Source organism: Stegostoma tigrinum, chromosome 22, assembly GCF_030684315.1.
Source record: "Stegostoma tigrinum isolate sSteTig4 chromosome 22, sSteTig4.hap1, whole genome shotgun sequence".
Taxonomy (NCBI): Eukaryota; Metazoa; Chordata; class Chondrichthyes; order Orectolobiformes; family Stegostomatidae; genus Stegostoma; species Stegostoma tigrinum.
Window position 1 is genome coordinate 52,617,428 of NC_081375.1, and position 19,338 is coordinate 52,636,765.

Sequence of the window (19,338 nt, forward strand, 5' to 3'; positions counted from 1 at the left end):
ATGCATAGTTACACAAGTGTTTTATACACTCAACAGCTGTGTTAGCACTCTGTCTCTCTCTGTCTGTCAGGCTGCTGTCATACCAGCGCAGGGTTAAAGGAGCACTGCACTGTTTCTAGTGCCCCCTTTCAGAAGGCACATTAAACCAAATCCAAATCTGCCGTCTCATAAGGTTAGAAAAGTTCCCATGGCAGTTTTCAAATAGCAAGGGAGCACTCCCTCAAAGATAGTAGGAACTGCCGATGCTGGAGTCTGAGATAACACAGTGCAGAGCTGGAGGTACACAGCGCACCAGGCAGCATCAGAGTAGCAGGAAAGCTGACATTTCGGGTCGGCACCATTCTTCAAAAGATGGGTCCTGATCCAAAACGTCAGCTTTCCTGCTCCTCTGATGCTGCCTGGGCTGCTGTGTTCATCCAGCTCCACACCGTATTATCAAGGGCACTCTCACTGGTGTCTTGGTCAATACTTATCTCTCAAGAATTGCACAAACATACGTTTCTTTTGCTGTTTGTGGGAGTTTGCACTAAATGGCTGTGGTATCCCCTGTAACTGTGACTACAAGTGAAGTACTTTCGGATGTCAGTGGTTGTGAAGAGCGATATATAATTACAAGCACTTCTTTTATTACCTGTAGCATAACACAGCGACTACTGCTTGTGATTGGAACTCGACACCATGCCTTGAGCACGTAAACCCTTCGGACGTAAACCCTTCGGCAATCTTTCAGTCACCAGAAAAGACTTTCAAGAGATGAAACTGGATATCAATCATTAGGTTTATTAACAACAGTGTGTGAACATACAGAGCAGGAGTTATGGATATACATCATTTCTTTCATTCAATTGCGAGAAAAATATAGCAAGACCCTCCTTTTCTTTTGGATTCTTTGCAACTTTTAGCTACAAAACCTTGCTGCACACTGACTTCCAACTCTGGCTGCTAGTCCCGTACCCTCTTCGTGTCCTGTTTAACAGCAGAAGATGTTATCTCTTTGCTGGGAATTTTATCACTAGTATAGGAGGTTGAGGGGTGACTTTATAGAAGTTTATAAAATAATAATGGTTACAGGTAAGGTGAATGGCGGGTGTCTTTTCCCTCAGGTGGGGGATTTCAAGACTAAGGGGCATATTTTTAAAGTGAAAGGAGAAAGATTTAAAAAGACATGAGAACAAAGAAAATTACAGCACAGGAACAGGCCCTTTGGCCCTCCAAGCCTGCGCCGATCGAGATCCTCTGTCTAAACCTGTCATCTATTTTCTAAGAGTCTGTATCCCTTTGTTCCCTGCTCATCCATGTACCTGTCTAGATACATCTTAAAAGACACTATCGTGTCTGCATCTACCACCTCCGCTGGCAACGCGTTCCAGGCACCCACCACCCTCTGCATAAAGAACTTTCCTCGCATATCTCCCTTAAACTTTCCTCCTCTCACTTTGAACTCATGGCCCCTCATAATTGAGTACCCCACTCTGGGAAAAAAATTTTTGCTATCCACCCTGTCTATACCCCTCATGATTCTGTAGATCTCAATCAGGTACCCTTTCAATCTCCATCTTTCTAATGAAAATAATCCTAATCTACTCAACCTCTCTTCATAGCTAGCGCCCTCCATACCAGGCAACATCCTGGCGAACTTCCTCTGCACCCTCTCCAAAGCATCCACATCCTTTTGGTAAAGTGGTGACCAGAACTCTACGCAGTATTCCAAATGTGGCCGAACCGAAGTCCTGTACAACTGCAACATGAGGGACAATGTTTTTCCACAGCGTGTGATTCGTGAATGGAATGAACTTCTAGAGGAAGTGGTGGATGCAGGCACAGTTACAACGTTTAAGAGACATTTAGATAAAGACATCAATAAAAAATTTTGGATGGAAAGACGCCAAGTGCAGGCAGGTGGGACTAGTTTAGTTTGGGATTACAGTTGGCATGGACTGGTTGGACTGAAGGATCTATTATGAGTTGACCTGTCAAACAAACCTGATTGCCCCCCAGCCAGCACCCAATCCAACTCTATTGAAGGCAGAACGGTGGCTCAGTGGTTAGCACTGCAGCCTCACAGCATCAGGGACCCAGGTTCGATTCCAGCCTCGGGCGACTGCCTGCGTGGAGTTTGCACATTCTCCCCGTGTCAGCGTGGCTTTCCTCCCACAGTCCAAAGATGTGCAGGCAAGGTGGATTGGCCGCGGGAAATTGCCCGTAATGTTCACGGGTGTGTGGGTTATAGGGGGATGCGTCTGGGTGAGATGCTGCAAGGGGCGGTGTGGGCTTGTTGGGCCGAAGGGCCTGCGTCCACACTGTAGGGAATCTAATCTAATCCACATGAATAGGTGCTTCTGCACTCTAACTGAAGCCAATGTTTAATCGGGATGGCTGAGGCAAGGTGGTGACTCAGTCAGCTTTCTCCATTGTCATCGGAATCTGGACAGTTTCTTCTCACACCTTTCCAGTCACGAGTTCCCACTTTACAAGGTCCCAAATCAAGGCTTGGGATGGCTATTAAGAAAATCCCATGCTACCACAAGGTGCATTCCTCCAACACAAACCTCTTTACTGTTAGGTGCAACGCCAAAGTAATGAGATCAACTGTCAGAAGGTCCAGGGAACACCCCCGTCCCCCCCGACAAAACCACCTCACAAGAACCCCACCAAAATAGCCCAAAAGTCATGAATCACATCGCACCTACACAGAGCTGGGGCACAAACTCCCCTCTCTCTCAAATCAACACCGAAGGATCACGCAGGTCCTATTTAGCAAAACAAGGGGATGTCAGAGCCAATTTGTATCCCCCACGTCACAAAATTATCTGACAGCATCATGCAGCTATTTCTGGGATCTTCCTTTGCTCTGCTGCCATGTTTCCTGCAGTGCGAGAGGACTTGGAAAGGACTTGGTTGGCTGTGGAATGCTTTGGGACATCCTGGCATCGTGGAAGGTGCTCTATGTAAATGCCTTTATTTTATTTCCCAAAGCCATCCCGTGTTGTTGCGGAGAAGGAGCCTCTATCCTCACGGAGGCAGCAGAGTGTCACAACAACATCCTCCCCCACCCAAATGACAGGGTACAACGGCTCAGTAAAGACTGACTGGAAAGTGTGGATCCGAGTCATGCTATCGGTGATGCCGTAAAATGTCAGGGTCCCGGCGGCGTAGTCCAGGTGGACCCCAATCCGACTGTAGGCTGCTGGCTGCAGTTTGACCTCCTGGTTGTCGTGCCAAGCTGAATAGCTCTTGTCGAAGAGTTGCAGGGCCCAGGAGACACTGTTCCTGCCGATCAAGGCGGAAGCATCCCGTCTGCCGATTTTTCTGTAAGTAACTCCGAGGTAGACCCACTGACTGCTGATCAGCACCTCCCAGTAATGCTGGCCACTGCTGAAACTCTCACGGCACATCACCTGCCACTCCTTCTCGAAGCGGTCAGTGTGCGTCGGGTACTTCTGTGTGTCCTTGTGGGAAACTCGCCGGTTTCCTTTGGACAGGGAGAGGAATCGGTGTGCTGTGTTGACATCAAAACTCAGCCGCGAGCACCCTGCAGAGGCAGACAGGTGATTGGGAATTTATATAACTGTCAGTAATGCTCCACTCTGCTCTGAACAAACAGTAACAATGGGTATAGGTAAGGTGGACGGCGGGTGTCTTTTCCCTAGGCTAGGGGATTTGAAGACCAGAGGCATACTATTAAGGTGAGAGGAGAAAAAATGTTAAAAGACATCACGGGCAATTTTTGAACACAGAGAGGGGTTTGTGTGTGGAGCGAACTTCCAGAGGAAGTGGTGGATGTGGGTACAGTGACATAGTTTAAAAGAAATTTGGATAAATTCATGAATAGAAAGGTTTGGAGGGATATTTTCCAAGTGCAGGCAGGTGTAACTACTTTAGTTTGGGATTATAGTCAGCATGGACAGGTTGGGCAGAAGGGTCTGTTCCCATGCTGTGTGACTCTGTAACTCAGTACAGTTTGTGGCTGGGGAGACAGAGAGATGGTGGCAATGTCACTGAATTAGCAATTCAGAGGCTGGGGGATATGGTTCACATCTCTCCACGGCAGGTGGCAGAATTTAAGTTCAATTAATAAATCTGTAACTGAAAACTAGTTTCACTGGCAAGTACCATAATGCAATCATCTCACAATCTGTCTCGCTAATATCATTTAGGGAAGGAAATCTTCTGGCATTAATCTTGTCTGGCCTACATGAAACATGCAAGCCACTCAGCTCAAGGGCATTTAGGGATTGTCAACTCTTGCTGGTCTCACTACAAACATCCAGCTCCCATGAAGAGATGAAGAAATAAACTTTTACCCTGATTAAGCAATGGCCCTTTACAGTTACACAGAATGTGACCCTTATTCTGCTGAATAATGAGAACGTTTTGTAGATCTGCAATCGCAAATGTTTGGAAGTGCATTTCTGAATTCCGAAGACGGGTATTAGCTGGATTTTAATGCTACAATATTTATGTGCAATACTCGATCGGCGCAGAAGTAAATAATTTGCACTAACACTGTAGGAATGGTTCTCTGATGTGCAGATTCGTTCGGAGTGGCTGAAGCATGACAGGTTTCACAGGATCACCTTTGTCAGTCGAAACGGACTCTGTACCGAAGAAATTTGTCACAATGATAAAGGTCACTTTTACAGACGTGCTAACCAGCCCCGTTACGTTGTGTGTGCAGTGAAATCCGGAGGACACAAAGCAGCAGAAATTAAATCCAAGCAAACAGCTACTGAGATCATGCGTTGACTTTATGTCTACCATGGATATTTATGCACCATTTGTGCCCAAATTTTAGCATAAAATACATACTCATAAGGCACCTTTAATATAATGAAACCGTACTACTTATGACCATTAAATAAAACATGGCCCAGAGCCACACAGGGAGATGTAATCAAACTTTTGTTCAAAGTGGTAGGTTTTATGGAGTTACATAGCGGAGGAAAGTGGGCTGGAGAGGCGGACAGATGTAGGGAAGGAATTCAGATCTCAGATTGCGGTAACCGAAGGCACAAACGCTTATGGTCAAGCCTTGCTCAACATTTAACAATGAGAGGAATGACAGATACATAGAACATAGAACACAGAACAGTACAGCACAGAACAGGCCCTTCAGCCCACAATGTTGTGCTGACCATTGATCCTCATGTATGCACCCTCAAATTTCTGTGACCATATACATGTCCAGCAGTCTCTTAAATGACCCCAATGACCTTGCTTCCACAACTGCTGCTGGCAACGCATTCCACGCTCTCACAACTCTCTGCGTAAAGAACCTGCCTCTGACATCCCCTCTATACTTTCCACCAACCAACTTAAAACTATGACCCCTCGTGCTAGCCATTTCTGCCCTGGGAAATAGTCTCTGGCTATCAACTCTATCTATGCCTCTCATTATCTTGTTTACCTCAATTAGGTCCCCTCTCCTCCTCCTTTTCTCCAATGAAAAGAGACCGAGCTCAGTCAACCTCTCTTCATAAGATAAGCCCTCCAGTCCAGGCAGCATCCTGGTAAACCTCCTCTGAACCCTCTCCAAAGCATCCACATCTTTCCTATAATAGGGCGCCCAGAACTGGACGCAGTATTCCAAGTGCGGTCTAACCAAAGTTTTATAGAGCTGCAACAAGATCTCTCGACTCTTAAACTCAATCCCCCTGTTAATGAAAGCCAAGACACCATATGCTTTCTTAACAACCCTGTCCACTTGGGTGGCCATTTTAAGGGATCTATGTATCTGCACACCAAGATCCCTCTGTTCCTCCACGCTGCCAAGAATCCTATCCTCCTATACATTGGAGGATTGTGAACTGGAGCAGATGCGTCATTTGTTGGCTGCCCCTAAGTCAAAGGTGATGTCTCCTCAGGACCATGAACTTCTGTCATGGGTCTTAGTGTTAGCATACAGGCTGGTTCTTGACCTACTGGTCTTTGGGCATTTGGGCTAGGACATCCCTCAAACGAGTGAGATCAGGAGTTCAGAACTTGCTTCCTTCTTGGTCGTGGCTCTGCCTCATCATTAAGACTCTAACCATTGAGACATTTAGAAACATAGAAAGCAGGAGCAGGAATAGGCCATTCAGCCCTTCAAGCCTGCTCCACCATTCAATGTAATCAGGACTGAACATCCAACTCAAGCCCCTGTTCCTCCTTCTCCCCATATCCTTTAACCCCTTTAACCCTAAGAACGGTATCTAACTGCTTCTAGAAACCATTCAATGTTCTGGCCTCTACTACCTTCTGTGGCAGAAAATTCCAGATTCATCACTCTCTGGGTGAAGAAATTTCTCCTCATCTGAACGCAAAATGGCCTAATTTTTAATCCTTAAACTGTGACCCCTGATCACTAGGAACATCCTGTATTTATTCTGTCTAATCCAATTGGAATTTTATAGATTTCTATGAGATTGTCTCTCATTCTTCTAAACTCCAGTGAACATAGTCGTAACTGATCTGATCTCTTTTCATACATCACTGCTACCACATTATTCATTCATTGGTAATTTTATTTCCATCATTGTGGAAGTATGGAGAACTGCAAAACTGTAAATCATAAGTAAAAATAGATTATTCTGGGAATACACTGGCCAGTTTGTATCACAGAATACAGGTCACGCACCCAAACCATCAAAACCCCATATTATATTGCTCATTATCACTGACTCACCTCCACAATTCCTCAGGAATTTCTCATTTAATTTGTACAGCCACACTGACTTCCAAAGTTACTTGTTTTGATCTTCTAGGTTTTTCTTTGAAGGTTATTAAGTTTAAACCCCCTACCACTGACACCCCACCCACCAAAACCCCATTGACCCCACTTCACTGACCCCACTTCCCAGACCTCTCCCACAGAACCCTCTACCAACTGACCCCCGCCCTCTGACCTCCCCAACTGAACCCCTACCACTGACACCTCACTGTCCTCATCTTATTGACCTCCACTCACTGAACTCCCTACCACTGACCCCATCCTATTGACCCCCACTCACTGAACTCCCTACCACTGACCCCCAACCCCCACCACTGACCCTATTCCACTGCATCCACTCACTGACCTCTTCCATTGAACCCCCCCCACCACTGATCCCCACTGACCCTACCACACTGACCCCCCCAACCCATTGACCTTGCCCACTGAAGCCCCCTACCAGCGAACCACTAACCACTGACCCCACCGAACCTACACCACTGACCCCATCTCACAAACCACCCTAAACACCCTATCCCACTGACCCCACCCACTGACCATATCCCACTGATCCTATCCCACTGACCACCCCCCCCCCCTCCACTGACTCCCACAGGGCCTATCCTTCTGAGCGCCACCCACTTACCCGCACCAGCCCTATCCCACTGAGCCCCACTGATCCTATCCGACTGACACCCCCACCCCTTGACCTTCCCCAATGAACCCCTTCCTAATCAACCACCCCACCACTAACTCACCCCCACTGAACCCCTCCCCTTAGACCCTCCCTTACTGACCCCCATTTTCCTTCCAGCAAACAAAGACTGGGTAAGCATTCTGGGGAAGAATAGAGAAAGGCAGAAATCCAAAGTGTTCCCCACCTAAAACATCCACTGATTCTGACGGTGGTCTGAAGCAGGCTTGTAGGTCCTGATAGGTCAGGATGGAAATCTGCTCCAAGGCCCTTCTCACTCCTTGTAGCTTGTTCTCTATTGAGAGGTCCGAGGAAGGCAGCACTATGTCCTGCAGTCTTTTATTCAAGGGGTAAATCTCCTGAGGGAACTAAGAAGGGAGACATCACACACTTAGCAAACCAAAAAATTCCTTTCACATCCCTCCACAATCACGGAATGTCCCAAAGTACGGGCACAATTTCTAAATTTGCTGACAACACCAAGTCAGGAGTGGTGAGGAGTTGAGTGATGGTCTGGAAGCAATCACGGACGGTCTGGAGAAATGACACAGAGACAGATGAAATGTGACACTTACAGATGTGAAGAGACACACCCCAGTAGGATGAAGGAGGTCAGGCAATATAAAACAAAGGTACAACTCGATAGGCCTTGCAGAAACAGGAGATGTGATGGAAAGTCAGGGCAAGTTGAGGTCAGGTGTCAGGTCAAGGAAGTACTTAAGGAATCCTGGGCTTTAGAGATAGAGACACAGGGGTCACAGGAATATCTGAGCAAGAGTAGGCCATTCAGCCCCTCGAGCCTACTCCACCATTCAACAAGATCATGGCTTCTTCTAGCTCAACACTATTTTCTCACACTTTTCTCCATTTCCATTGATGTTTTAAATATTTAGAAAACTATCAATCTCTGATGTAGACATACATCAGGCTCCATAGCTCTCTGGGACAGAGTGTTCCAAAGATTCACACCCTCTGAGTGAAGAAATTTATCCCTATATCCATCCTAAATGCTTTATACTTACTCTGGGATGGTGTCCCCTGGTTTTAGACTCCACAGAGTGGGACAGACCCTGCCTCAACACTGTAAGAAACTTGTATGTCTCGACAAGATCATCTCTCATTCTCCTTGAGAGAATACAGGTTCCCTCTCCCTGTTTTCTCCTCCCAGGACAAACCCACCATCCCAGCAATCAATCCTGTGAACCCTTGTTAAACTCACTCAAAGGCGAGTAGGTCCTGCTCTGGGTAAGGAAACTAAAACAGCACATGGTACTCCAGGTGTGGGCTCACCAAGGTCTGATACAGCTGCAGTCAAGGGCGGTTACTCCTGTACTTGAACCCTCTTGTGATGGAGGCCAACGCGTGGTGGCCAAGTGGTCATCACTGCTGCCTCTCAGTGTCAGGTACCTGAGTTCAATTCCACCCTCAGACAACTGCTGTGTGGAGTTTGCACATTTTTCCCACATCTGTGTTCTAGTTTCCTCCCATAGTCCAAAGGTGTGCAGGTTAGGGTGGACTGGCCATGCTAAATTACCCATAGTGTCCCAGAATTTGCAGGCTTAGGTGGGTTAGCCATGGGAAATGCAGGGTTATGGGGTGGGTCTGGGTGGGATGCGTCTCCTCAAACAGAAAGTGTAGAAACTAACCTGCTTACACATTGTAGCAATTTTATGATGCACCATTTTCCTTCCTAATTGCTTGCTGTACTTTCATGTCAACACTCAGTGACTCGTGAACAAGGACACACAGATCCCTTTGACATCAACACTTCCCTATCTCTCACCGATCCAGAAATACTTGTGCACTGAAGGAGAGACTAGCTTGTGGGGATTGTGTAAAACTCAAGTGACTGGCCAGTTCAGACACGAAAACTATCTAACAATCTCATTAAGAGGGAGCAGATGAGGGAAGAGTGTAAAGTAGTGGAGACAAATGTAATTAAAGAAACAGCTTGTCAAATAAACCTTTGTAACTGAGTGACTGATCAAAAACTGTACAGCAGAACACCTGCAATCATTCAGTCGTGACACCAAGGCATTTTCAATACTCATTCCCAGGCTTTTAAGTAATAGATGATAGCATTAATGAGCTGTTGTTATCCTCCTACACATTGAAATACTTTCCACTCATTAAGCCTGAGCACCTTTGAATTCCTACAACAAGGATCAGCTTCGAGCAGGTTTTAAATGCAAGTAAAAGTGAAGGAAACATTGCGAGAGCAGGAAAAGGACGGATGAATATGGTTGTAGGTGGACTTAGAATATGAAGGGTGAAAGTGAGGTTGGAATCCAGGTGGGATAAGTCAGATTCGCACAGAAAGTGAAGGGGGTCCTTGAAGCAGCAAGCCGCAGGGGAACTCACCATCCTGAATTACTAATATATCACTGATCCTTCGATGTCATTGGGGTCAAAACCCTCCCTAACTGCATTGTGGGTGCCAATACACCCCAACATTCAAGGGGGTCACACTCCACCAACTACTGGAGAGAAATTTAAAGAGAAACACGATCGCTGACCCAACCGGAGAAGACCACATCCCCTGGGAGAAAAACATCTCCCATCACAGTTAGTTCTCTTAAGTTTATTTTCCAAATCTTGTGCTCTGGCTAAACATGCAGTTAAAAGGCTGAGCATCTCTATGACTGTGCAGCTGTGATGTAAGGTCACTGACCTGACACTTTAACTCTGTTTCTCTCCCCACTGACGCTGCATTTCCTGCATTTTCTAATTGTCAGCAGAAGCACAGGGAAGTTAAGAAGATAAACTCTTGCCGTAACATTACAAAAGGTGCTTTCTGGGACGTATTGCTCCTCCTACACTGACTCATTCCCTGCACAGCTTTGGGAATCTAGCCTCATGCAATATCCTGAATCAAATTTCCTGGTCCAGACCTTTCACAATCCCAGCAATTGCAGTTTTTACACATCACTGGTGGTGATTCAGGCTGGCAGCTCAGGGCCTGTCGTTGACAGTTCTTAGGCCTGGGTGTTGTTCAATTGAACCTGCAACTAACTCCATGCGTTTCTGGCTATCATTCACGCAAGCCAAGTTCAAATACACCTGAGGAAAGCTGAAACTCAAAAACAACTTTTCTAGAAAGCTCAGAGACAGCAAGAACCACAGACGCTGAATCCCGACCTGAAACGTCAGCCTTCCTGCTCCTCTGATGCTGCCTGGCCTGCTGTGTTCATCCAGCTCTACACTGTTTTGCCTCTTCTGGACTTTCAAAGCCAAGCTTAACACAAGCCTTAAAAGGCAAGGATGTGCTTAAATCAGTGAACAGATCAGTCAGTCCTGACATATGTGGAAATATATAATAAAGGATAATATCTGGTCGTACTACTGACTCTAGGGCTTTGCTACACACCGACATTTCTGACATTAAAAGAATGATTCCACGCGTAATAAAAACAGAAGTTGCTGGACAAGCTCAGCAGCTCTGGCAGCTTCTGCAAAGAAAAAATCAGAGCTAACATTTCGGGTCCGGTGATCCTCCCTCAGGACCAGACCTGAAACGTTAACTCGGATTTTGTTCTTCACAGATGCTGACAGACCTGCTGAGCTTTTCCAGCAATTTCTGTTTTTAGTCCTGATTTACAGCATCCGCAGTTCTTCCAGTATTTATGATTCAATGCGTGTTGGACATTTCAGAGATCTGTAATAAGACATTACATAAATTAATATAAACTGAACACAATTGATACTGATAATTAAGTGAGCAATAAGCACACAATTGGTTGAATTATGCACCGGGAATTTTAAATTTTTGACACTCCTGTCCTGTGATTGATAGACTTAGCTGGGGTTTTTCTTGATCCCAAGTACAAAAGCTATTTTATGGCCTCTCTTTGCCCTCCTAATTTCCTTTGTAAGCAGCTCCTACACTCTGTGTATTTCTCAGGGACCTCCCTGCTTTTACTGTGTTGTACCTGATGTATACCTCCTTCTTTTTCTCTACAAAACTCTCAATCTCCCCCACCATCCAGGGTTCCATGGACACACTGCACTTGCCCTTCACTCTTAGAGGGACATGTTGGCCCTGAATTATCACTAAACTACTTTTAAACAACTCCCACTTTCTAAATGTAACCTGGCTTGTAAGTAACTGCTATGTCCATCAGATCGTGTCTAATGGTATTAAAATTGACCTTACCCCAAATTAGACACTTAGCTTCCACACTATCCTTATCTCTTTCCATAATGACTTTGAAACTTAGAGTTATGGTCACTACTCCCAAAATGCTCACCCACCGAAACTCCAAACACTTGACTGGCTTCATTCCCCTCCCGTAAGGTCTACCACTGCCCCATCTCTAATAGGTCTATCTATGTACTGGCACAAAAAAACTCTCCTGGTAGGGAAGTGGTATTGAGTGGTTAGGTAGCTACACTGTGATGCAAGTTGTCAAAATGTGCCTAGTACACCATCTGTATGTCAAAACTGCACTCATGGTTCCCAGGGCAACATTTTGCAAGCTACGGGGCATAGAAAGTTCTCAAGCCCTCATTCCCATCCATCCCACAAGCTCTTGTGATTCCTAATGCCCCCTCTATGTTCTTTCATCTCACGTGCCTCTTAGATACCCCTAATATGTGCCACGTCCTTTTGAAATAAGCTGTCCATGCTCTAAAGGCCTCTCCCAGATGGGAAGCACTAGTGTTACCGAGCTCAATTTACAGATGATTCTGTTCCAACCAGCCCTCTCCCATGTGAGTTAGAGCTGGGATTTTTATTATATACATAGAGTCATACAACGTGGAAACAGGCCCTTCAGTCCAACCAGTCCATGCTGGCCATAATCCCAAACTAAACTAGTCACACCTGCCTGTGCTTAACCCCTATCCTTCCAAACATTTCTTATTCATCTCCTTATCTAAATGTCTTTTAAACATTGTAACTGCACCAGCACACACCCTCCCTCATACCACACACGCACCACTCTCTGCATTCATCATCCATCTCCATTCCTCTTCGTTCTCCCGAGAACAGGCTCAGCTAACAGCCCAATTTCCCCATACGTACTTCCCTAACTGGGACCCAGAGAATTTAGTCTTTAATAATAGCTTTTTAGCAGCATATCCTCCTTCAGAGAGTTAGATGATTAACACAATAATTATTGCGAGCTCATTACTAACTTGCATCAAGTCGATGACAAAGCTGTTGAGGAAAGAGTATGAAACGTAGTGAGCCTGGAATACAGAAGTGACAGTGTCTTCTTCCTATCAAACTGAGCTTCAAAACTGAGTGTAACAGAAAGTGATCACCATGGCATCATTTCAGTTCCAAACTCCAACACATGATTAACAGCTGCTTCAGTGATCGTGTGAGAGAAGAAGGGTTAGAAACGTGTAAAATCACTTCTCGGCACTTACTTGGCTTTTCTTGCAATTAGAATGTGCAGGATGCCATTTACAATCCTGTGAACTGTATGGGGTCAGAGATCATGTCCATTCATGTAACAAAGGGAACGGTGACAGAGAAATCACCCATTGCTAATGGCTGAACCCAAATTCCCGATCCCTGTCTGATGAGGCTCTGCTCCATCAGTATTCAGCTGTAAGTTCTCTATCCCACACTGTGCCCTTCATCCTGCTGGTTGTTGCACTCACTTTGGCTCCACTTTCTCAGTTTTGTTTCTCTTCCTTTTCCCCGCTCTCCTTTCCAAGCTCCTGCCCTTGCTTTCTCTGTCCCTTTTACCATTCCTGGTCTCTCCTTTGTTACCTCTTTCTCTGTTTCCAACCCTGTCCATCACCACACCCCCATCCATGTCTCCCTGTTACCCTCCCTCCCTCTACCCTCCTCCTGTCTACTTCTATCACTCTTGTTCTCTCCTTTCGAGTATCCCCTTTACAATCTGTTTCTCCTTTCCTTCTCTCATTATCTCTTTATTCTATTTTACTCTTTCAAACAATTTTCTCTTTTTACATTTCTATCCTGCCTGGATGTCTCTCGTTTAGCACACTTGCCTTCATTGCTCTGACCTTTGAGTATAGGAGTTGGGAAGTCATGTTGAGGTTGTACAGGACATTGGTGAGGCCTCTTCTGAAGTACTGTGTTCTGTTCTGGTGCCCCTATTATAGGAAGAATATTATTAAGCTGGGGAGGGTTCAGAAGAGATTTACCATGATGTTGCCAGGTGTGGAATATAAGGAGTTACAAGGGGAGACTGGATAGACTGGCACTGCTTTCCACTGGAGCATCAGAGGTTGAGGAGTGGCATTATAGAGGTTTGTAAAATAATGAAGAGTATACATAGGGTGAATGGCAGGTGTCTCCTCCCTAAGGTGGGGGATTTCAAGACCAGGGGCATAGTTTTAAGGTGAGAGGAGGAAGTTTTTTTTTACACAGAGCGGTTCGTGTGTGGAATGAGCGTCCAGTGGAAGAGATGGATGTGGGTACAGTTACAATGCTTACAAGACATTTAGGTAAGTAGGTGGATATGAAATGTTTGGAGGGATATGGGCCAAACGCAGGCAGGTGTGACAAGTTCAGTTTGGGATTATGGTCAGCATGGAATGGTTGGACTGAAAGATCTGCTTCTGTGCTGTATGCCTCTATGACACTCCATATTTGATCAATGATCTTGAGCTTAATTATTCCGAATGTCCTCTTTGTCTCTCAAATATTTGAGAAGTTAATTTGGAGCCCATGTGGGACATGCATTTAAGGCGAGGGGAGATAGTTAAAACCACTGCCGGGGTGATGGGGGGGTGCAGATATAATAGAGGTGTTTAAGAGTCTTTTACATAGGCACATAAATGTGCAAGGATCGGACCAAAGGCAGGCAGAAGGGATTAGTTTAATTTGGCTGAGATAACACGGTGTGGAGCTGGATGAACACAGCAGGCCAAGCAGCATCAGAGAAGCAGGAGAGCAGATGTTTCGGGCTAGACCCTTCTTCAGAAATTTGGCTTCATTTTTGACACGACACCATTGGCCAAAGGGCCTGTTCCTAATTGTTCCATGTTCTGTAGGTGAATGCGCTCTCTCAAACTCCACGGTGCAGAAACTCAAGATTGCACCTGCAACTTCAGGCTATGTCAGACCAGAATAAAAACATGACATCTAGGAATGAGGAAAAACTACTGCCTTCGTTAATTACAGCCAAAACCCTGAGAATGAACAAGAGGAGTTACTGGTGAGTGGAGAAACAGAATGTGTCAGTGTCAATGCAATTCAAACAATGTAGGTGTGGACCCACTGTACCTGTAAGATCTGCAGAGGGTCATTACTCTTTAGCGTGCTCACCAGCTTCAGACTGGTCTCCCTCAGCACGGCATATTTCTCCTCCAGTCTCTCCAGTGCACTGTCAGCCTGCTCCAGCGCGAGCTGTTCTTCACTCCTTATGTACTGCAATACCTTAGCATGAACCTGCTCCAACTCCTGCTTCAGCATCTCAAACTTGCTGGTGTAGTTTGTTTGTGCCCGAGAAGCACAGTCCTGAAATCACAGCAAACAAACCCCACTGACAGAATCTCCCAAAGACTACCGCCCATTCCAAATATTGACAACATCTCCCCTCGCCCCAACATCACCAGCCTGCTCCCATTATAGTATGAGCTCCAACTCTGGTGGCAGCACCTTCCCCTTCACGTCACACACTCCCAGTGCAAGGCTCAGGGAGTGCTGCAGTGTTGGAGCAGCCATTGGTGAGGTGCGAGGCAGTGATAATGCCATCAGACTGGTAATCCAGACTCCCCGGTTAATATTCTTGAGACATGAGCTCAAACCTCACCAGAGTGGCTCAGTGGTTAGCACTGCTGCCTCACAGCACCAGGGACCTGCGTTCGATTCAGCCCTCAGGCAACTGTCCGTGTAGAGTTTGCACGTCCTTCCCGTGTCTGCGTGCGTTTCCTCCCACTGTCCAAAGGTATGCAGGCTAGGTGGGTTAGCCACGGGGAATGCAGGGTTAACAGGATGGGGTGGGTTTGGGTGAGATGCTCTTCAGAAGGTTGGTATCAACCCGATGGGCTGAGTGGCCTGCTTCCACACTGTGGGGATTCTATGCTTAGACAAGCCTACTTTTAAATTCTAAATTTCAAATTTCACCAGCTGCCAATAGAATGATCCTTATCTTTGCATTTCCCATGGCCATTCCACCCTAATCTGCACACCTTTGGACTGTGGAAGGAAACACATGCAGACACAGGAAGAATGTGCAAACCCCCCACAGACAGTCGCCCGAGGGTGGAATCGAACCTGGGTCCCCCCGCACTGTGAGGAAGCAGTGCTAACCACTGAGCCACTGAGGAACCCTAATGATGACCAAGTAACCATTGTCGATTGTTATAAAAACCCATCTGGTTCACGAACGTCCTTCAGGGAAGGAAATCTGCTATCCTTACCTGGTCTGGCCTACATGTGACTCCAGACCCAAAGTAATTGACCTCTGAGCAATTAGTGATAGGCAATAAATGACAGTCTAACTAACACTTACACCCCTTAATGAACACCATTGTAACCATTCTCAGTTCAGAAGATAAGTGTGGAAATCCCTGTTTAAACTGCACTTCCACAAATTGGGAGGCTATTGATATGAGATAATGAAAGATGCAGATGCTGGAGAATCTGAGATAACAAGGTGTGGAGCTGGATGAACACAGCAGGCCAAGCAGCATCAGAGGAGCAGAAAGGCTGACGTTTTGGGTCTAGACCATTTTTTTTCTGAAGAAGGGTCTAGCTCTGAAACGTCAGCCTTCCTGCTCCTCTGATGCTGCTTGGCCTGCTCTGTTCATCCAGCTCCACACCTTGTTATCTCGAGCTATGTATATAGTGCCAGCCTTTCCCAAACAGTGACTACCTTTGTACAAGCCAAAACCGACCAAATACGTGTCGCCATTTAAGAAGGAAGGTCGAAAGGAACACATCTTTTAATTCCCGCTTCAGCTGGGCAGCACGGTGGCTCAGTGGTTAGCACTGCTGCCACACAACGCCAGAGTTCTGGATTCGACCGCCCTCAGGCGACTGCCCATTTGGATTTTGCACATTCTCCCCGTGTCTGCGTGGGTTTCCTCCGGGTGCTCCGCTTTCCTCCCACAGTCCAAAGATGTGCAGGTTAGGGTGGAATGGCCGTGGGAAATCGCCTGTAGTATCTAGTGATGTGTGGGTTAGGTGGGTTGGACATGGGGAAATTCAGGGGCAGGAGAATGAGCCTGGGTGGGATGCCCTTTGGAGGGGTGGTGTGGACTTGGGGGCTGAATGGCCTGTTTCCTCACTGTTGGGATGCCATGCAAAATAAAAAGTCACTGGTCTGTCAAGCAACGTACCTTGGGCTTCAGAAAATAATTTGTCCCAAAATATAAAGAAAGGAAAATCTGTGTGACCCAGGGATATCAAGCCAGCAATTCCTAGTTTTTTAAGTATGTCCCTTAGTCTAGTCTCTCCGGTGCAGGGAAACATCATTTCAGAATCCACCCTATCAAATCACAGAATATCACAGAAACAGACCCTTCGGTCCAACTCGTTCATGCCGACCAGGTTATCCTAAACTAATCTAATCTCATGTGCCAGCATTTGTCCCATATCCCTCTAAACCCTTCCTATTCATATACCCATCCAGATGCCTTTTAAATGTTATAATTGTACCAGTCTCCACCACTTCCTCTGGCAGCTCATTCCATATAATTACCACCCTGTGCGTGAAAAAGTTGCCCCGTTTCGCCCTTTTTAAATCCTTCCCTTCTCACCATAAACCCTCTAGTTCTGAACTCCTCTACCCTGGGGGAAAAGACCTTGGCTATTCACCCTCTCTATGCCCCTCATGATTTTATAAACCTCTATAAGGTCACTCCTCAGTCTCCGATGCTCCAGGGAAAATAGCCCCAGCCTATTCAGTCTCTCCCTGTCGCTAAAACCCTCCAACCCTGGCAACATCCTTGTAAATCTTTTCTGACCCTGTCATGTTTCACAAGTCCTTTTAAGATCTGATATGTCTCAATTAAGATCCCCTCTCATTCTTCTCAGTCCCAGCCTGTCTAATCTTTCCTCATAATCCCAGATATCAGAAATTGTCATTACCTTCATGGAAATCTTCTGCTGTTTGAGGCTATCGATTAACTCTTCTGTCTTCCTTACTTGTTGCCTCACCTCCTCGTGCTTTGCTATGAGCTCCTTCTAAAAGTTTGGATTAAAAAGTAAATCAATTAATCATTTCTAACCTTGGCTCCTTGGATAGCGTCAAGGTTTCAGCACTTTGTCTGCACTAATGTAGCAGTGTGGCCCAAAGGAGGAGTAGGGTTGACTAGAGATTAACCTGAGCCCTGTCTGCACTATCAGCTAGACATTGAAGATCCTATGGCTGTATTGGAAGGACAGCCGGGGAACACTCCCTATCCTTGCGGCCAATATTTATCCCACAACCAGTCTCACTAAAATACATTTTCTGGTCATTATCATTTTGCTGTTTGTGGCATGTTGATGGGTGGCACCGGACTGCTGTATTTGCTATGTTACAAAATCCTGCAACACCCTCCCAGCAACACTGTGGGTGCAACTATCCTGCGTGAACTGTGGCCGTTCAGGAAGGCAGCTCACCACCACCTTCTCCAGGGACAATAAACAATGGCAAAGTCAGCAACGTCCATTCTCTGTGAACAAAAAAAAATTGAAGTTACAACTTTAACGACCAATAGTTTTCATTGTGAAGTTCCTCAGGGCAACCCAGGGTCGTGAAAGGTGTTATATAAATGCAAACTCCTTAGTAAACACACAAACAGACCCGCTGAGTTGCTTCACCACTTTCTCTTTTTGTCCCAGATTTGCAGTGCTTTGCAATTATTTAAATAGGGAAGACATTTTGGAAAATGTGGAACTTTTGAAGTGATACAGGAATATCAGGGAAATTGTGTTTAATCTTTATGAAGTATTGGCCTGGCTTCAATTGGAGTATTTTGTTTGAGTGCTCAGAATACACTGGGATGAAAGGTAAAAATGACCCAAACAAATCTGGCATATATTGATGACAGGGATGATGAATCAGAGTAAACAGCCCCACTGTGCACCCCAACTCCGACGTTGCCCCCATTCTCCGATTGCCTGAGAGAGACAGAATTTCATGAGGAACACTCCATCAATCACAGGTTGCATCGCTTTTCTACTCCCCCAATCCCACACTGTTTCTGACCCATATTTGCTGATGGAACAGGAGCAGTGGGCCATTCAGCCCGTCAGCTACTGCCCTGTTATTTTAACAATGCTGATGTTTAAACTCTGCCTAGGACACAGGGCTAGGTGCCCCCTGCCTTTTCAGTAAATGGTGCCAAAACATGGGATCATTTCTTACCAAGAGGACAGATCGTCCTTGATGTAACCTCTCACCCTGAGCCCTAAAAGTACTCAGTGTGGCTGAAAGGCCATGAATCCACAATTTCATCAAACTGAGTAGGGGGGGGCATGTTTGTGGTGGCATTGGGTGGGGGCACTGTTTTCCAACAGGAAGATGTGTCCCTACCCAATGCTATGCCACCAAGTGAAACACTATCAGGAGTGAGGAGGGGCAGAGGGGTGTCACAATAGGCCGAACAAGACAACAAGGTGTAAGGGCAGAAGTAGGCCATTCAGCCCCATCAAGTCTGCTCTGCTTTTCAATGATTAAAAAGCTATTTCAGACCTGAAATTACTTTATAACCAAGTCTTACAGCCTGCGGGGGGAGGGGGGGTTGCAGTTGGGATGTTGGTATTGGGAGAGGCAGAGTGTTGGGGAGGGACGATGTTGGGGAGGGGGTGGTATTGACAGAGGGAGGTGGGGGGGTGGTATTGACAGAGGGAGGTGGGGGGGTGGTATTGGCAGAGGGAGGTGTTGGGGAGGGGGTGGTATTGGCAGAGGGAGGTGTTGGGGAGGGGGAGGTGTTGGGGAGGGGGAGGTGTTGGGGAGGGGGAGGTGTTGGGGAGGGGGAGGTGTTGGCAGAGGGAGGTGTTGGGGAGAGGGAGGTGTTGGGGAGAGGGAGGTGTTGGGGA

At 46.3% G+C, this 19,338-nt stretch overlaps 1 protein-coding gene across 2 annotated transcripts; it reads right to left on the reverse strand.

The window, feature by feature from the left end:
• Nucleotides 1-795: 795 nt before the first annotated feature.
• Nucleotides 796-18,936, reverse strand: LOC125463696 (tripartite motif-containing protein 16-like protein). Of its 2 annotated transcripts, none has more exons than XM_048555287.2 (5): nucleotides 17,401-18,936; nucleotides 14,632-14,823; nucleotides 7,570-7,750; nucleotides 4,506-4,598; nucleotides 796-3,532 (listed from the first exon to the last, which is right to left on the reverse strand). In XM_048555287.2, exons 1-5 carry the CDS (start codon nucleotides 17,404-17,406, stop codon nucleotides 2,964-2,966), a joined length of 1,041 nt encoding a protein of 346 aa, XP_048411244.1. In that variant the 5' UTR covers nucleotides 17,407-18,936; the 3' UTR covers nucleotides 796-2,963. The 2 variants fall into 2 exon arrangements, with proteins under 2 accessions (XP_048411244.1, XP_048411243.1); XM_048555286.2 differs by having other exon boundaries at nucleotides 14,590-14,823; nucleotides 17,401-18,931.
• Between the last annotated feature and the right edge of the window lie 402 nt (nucleotides 18,937-19,338).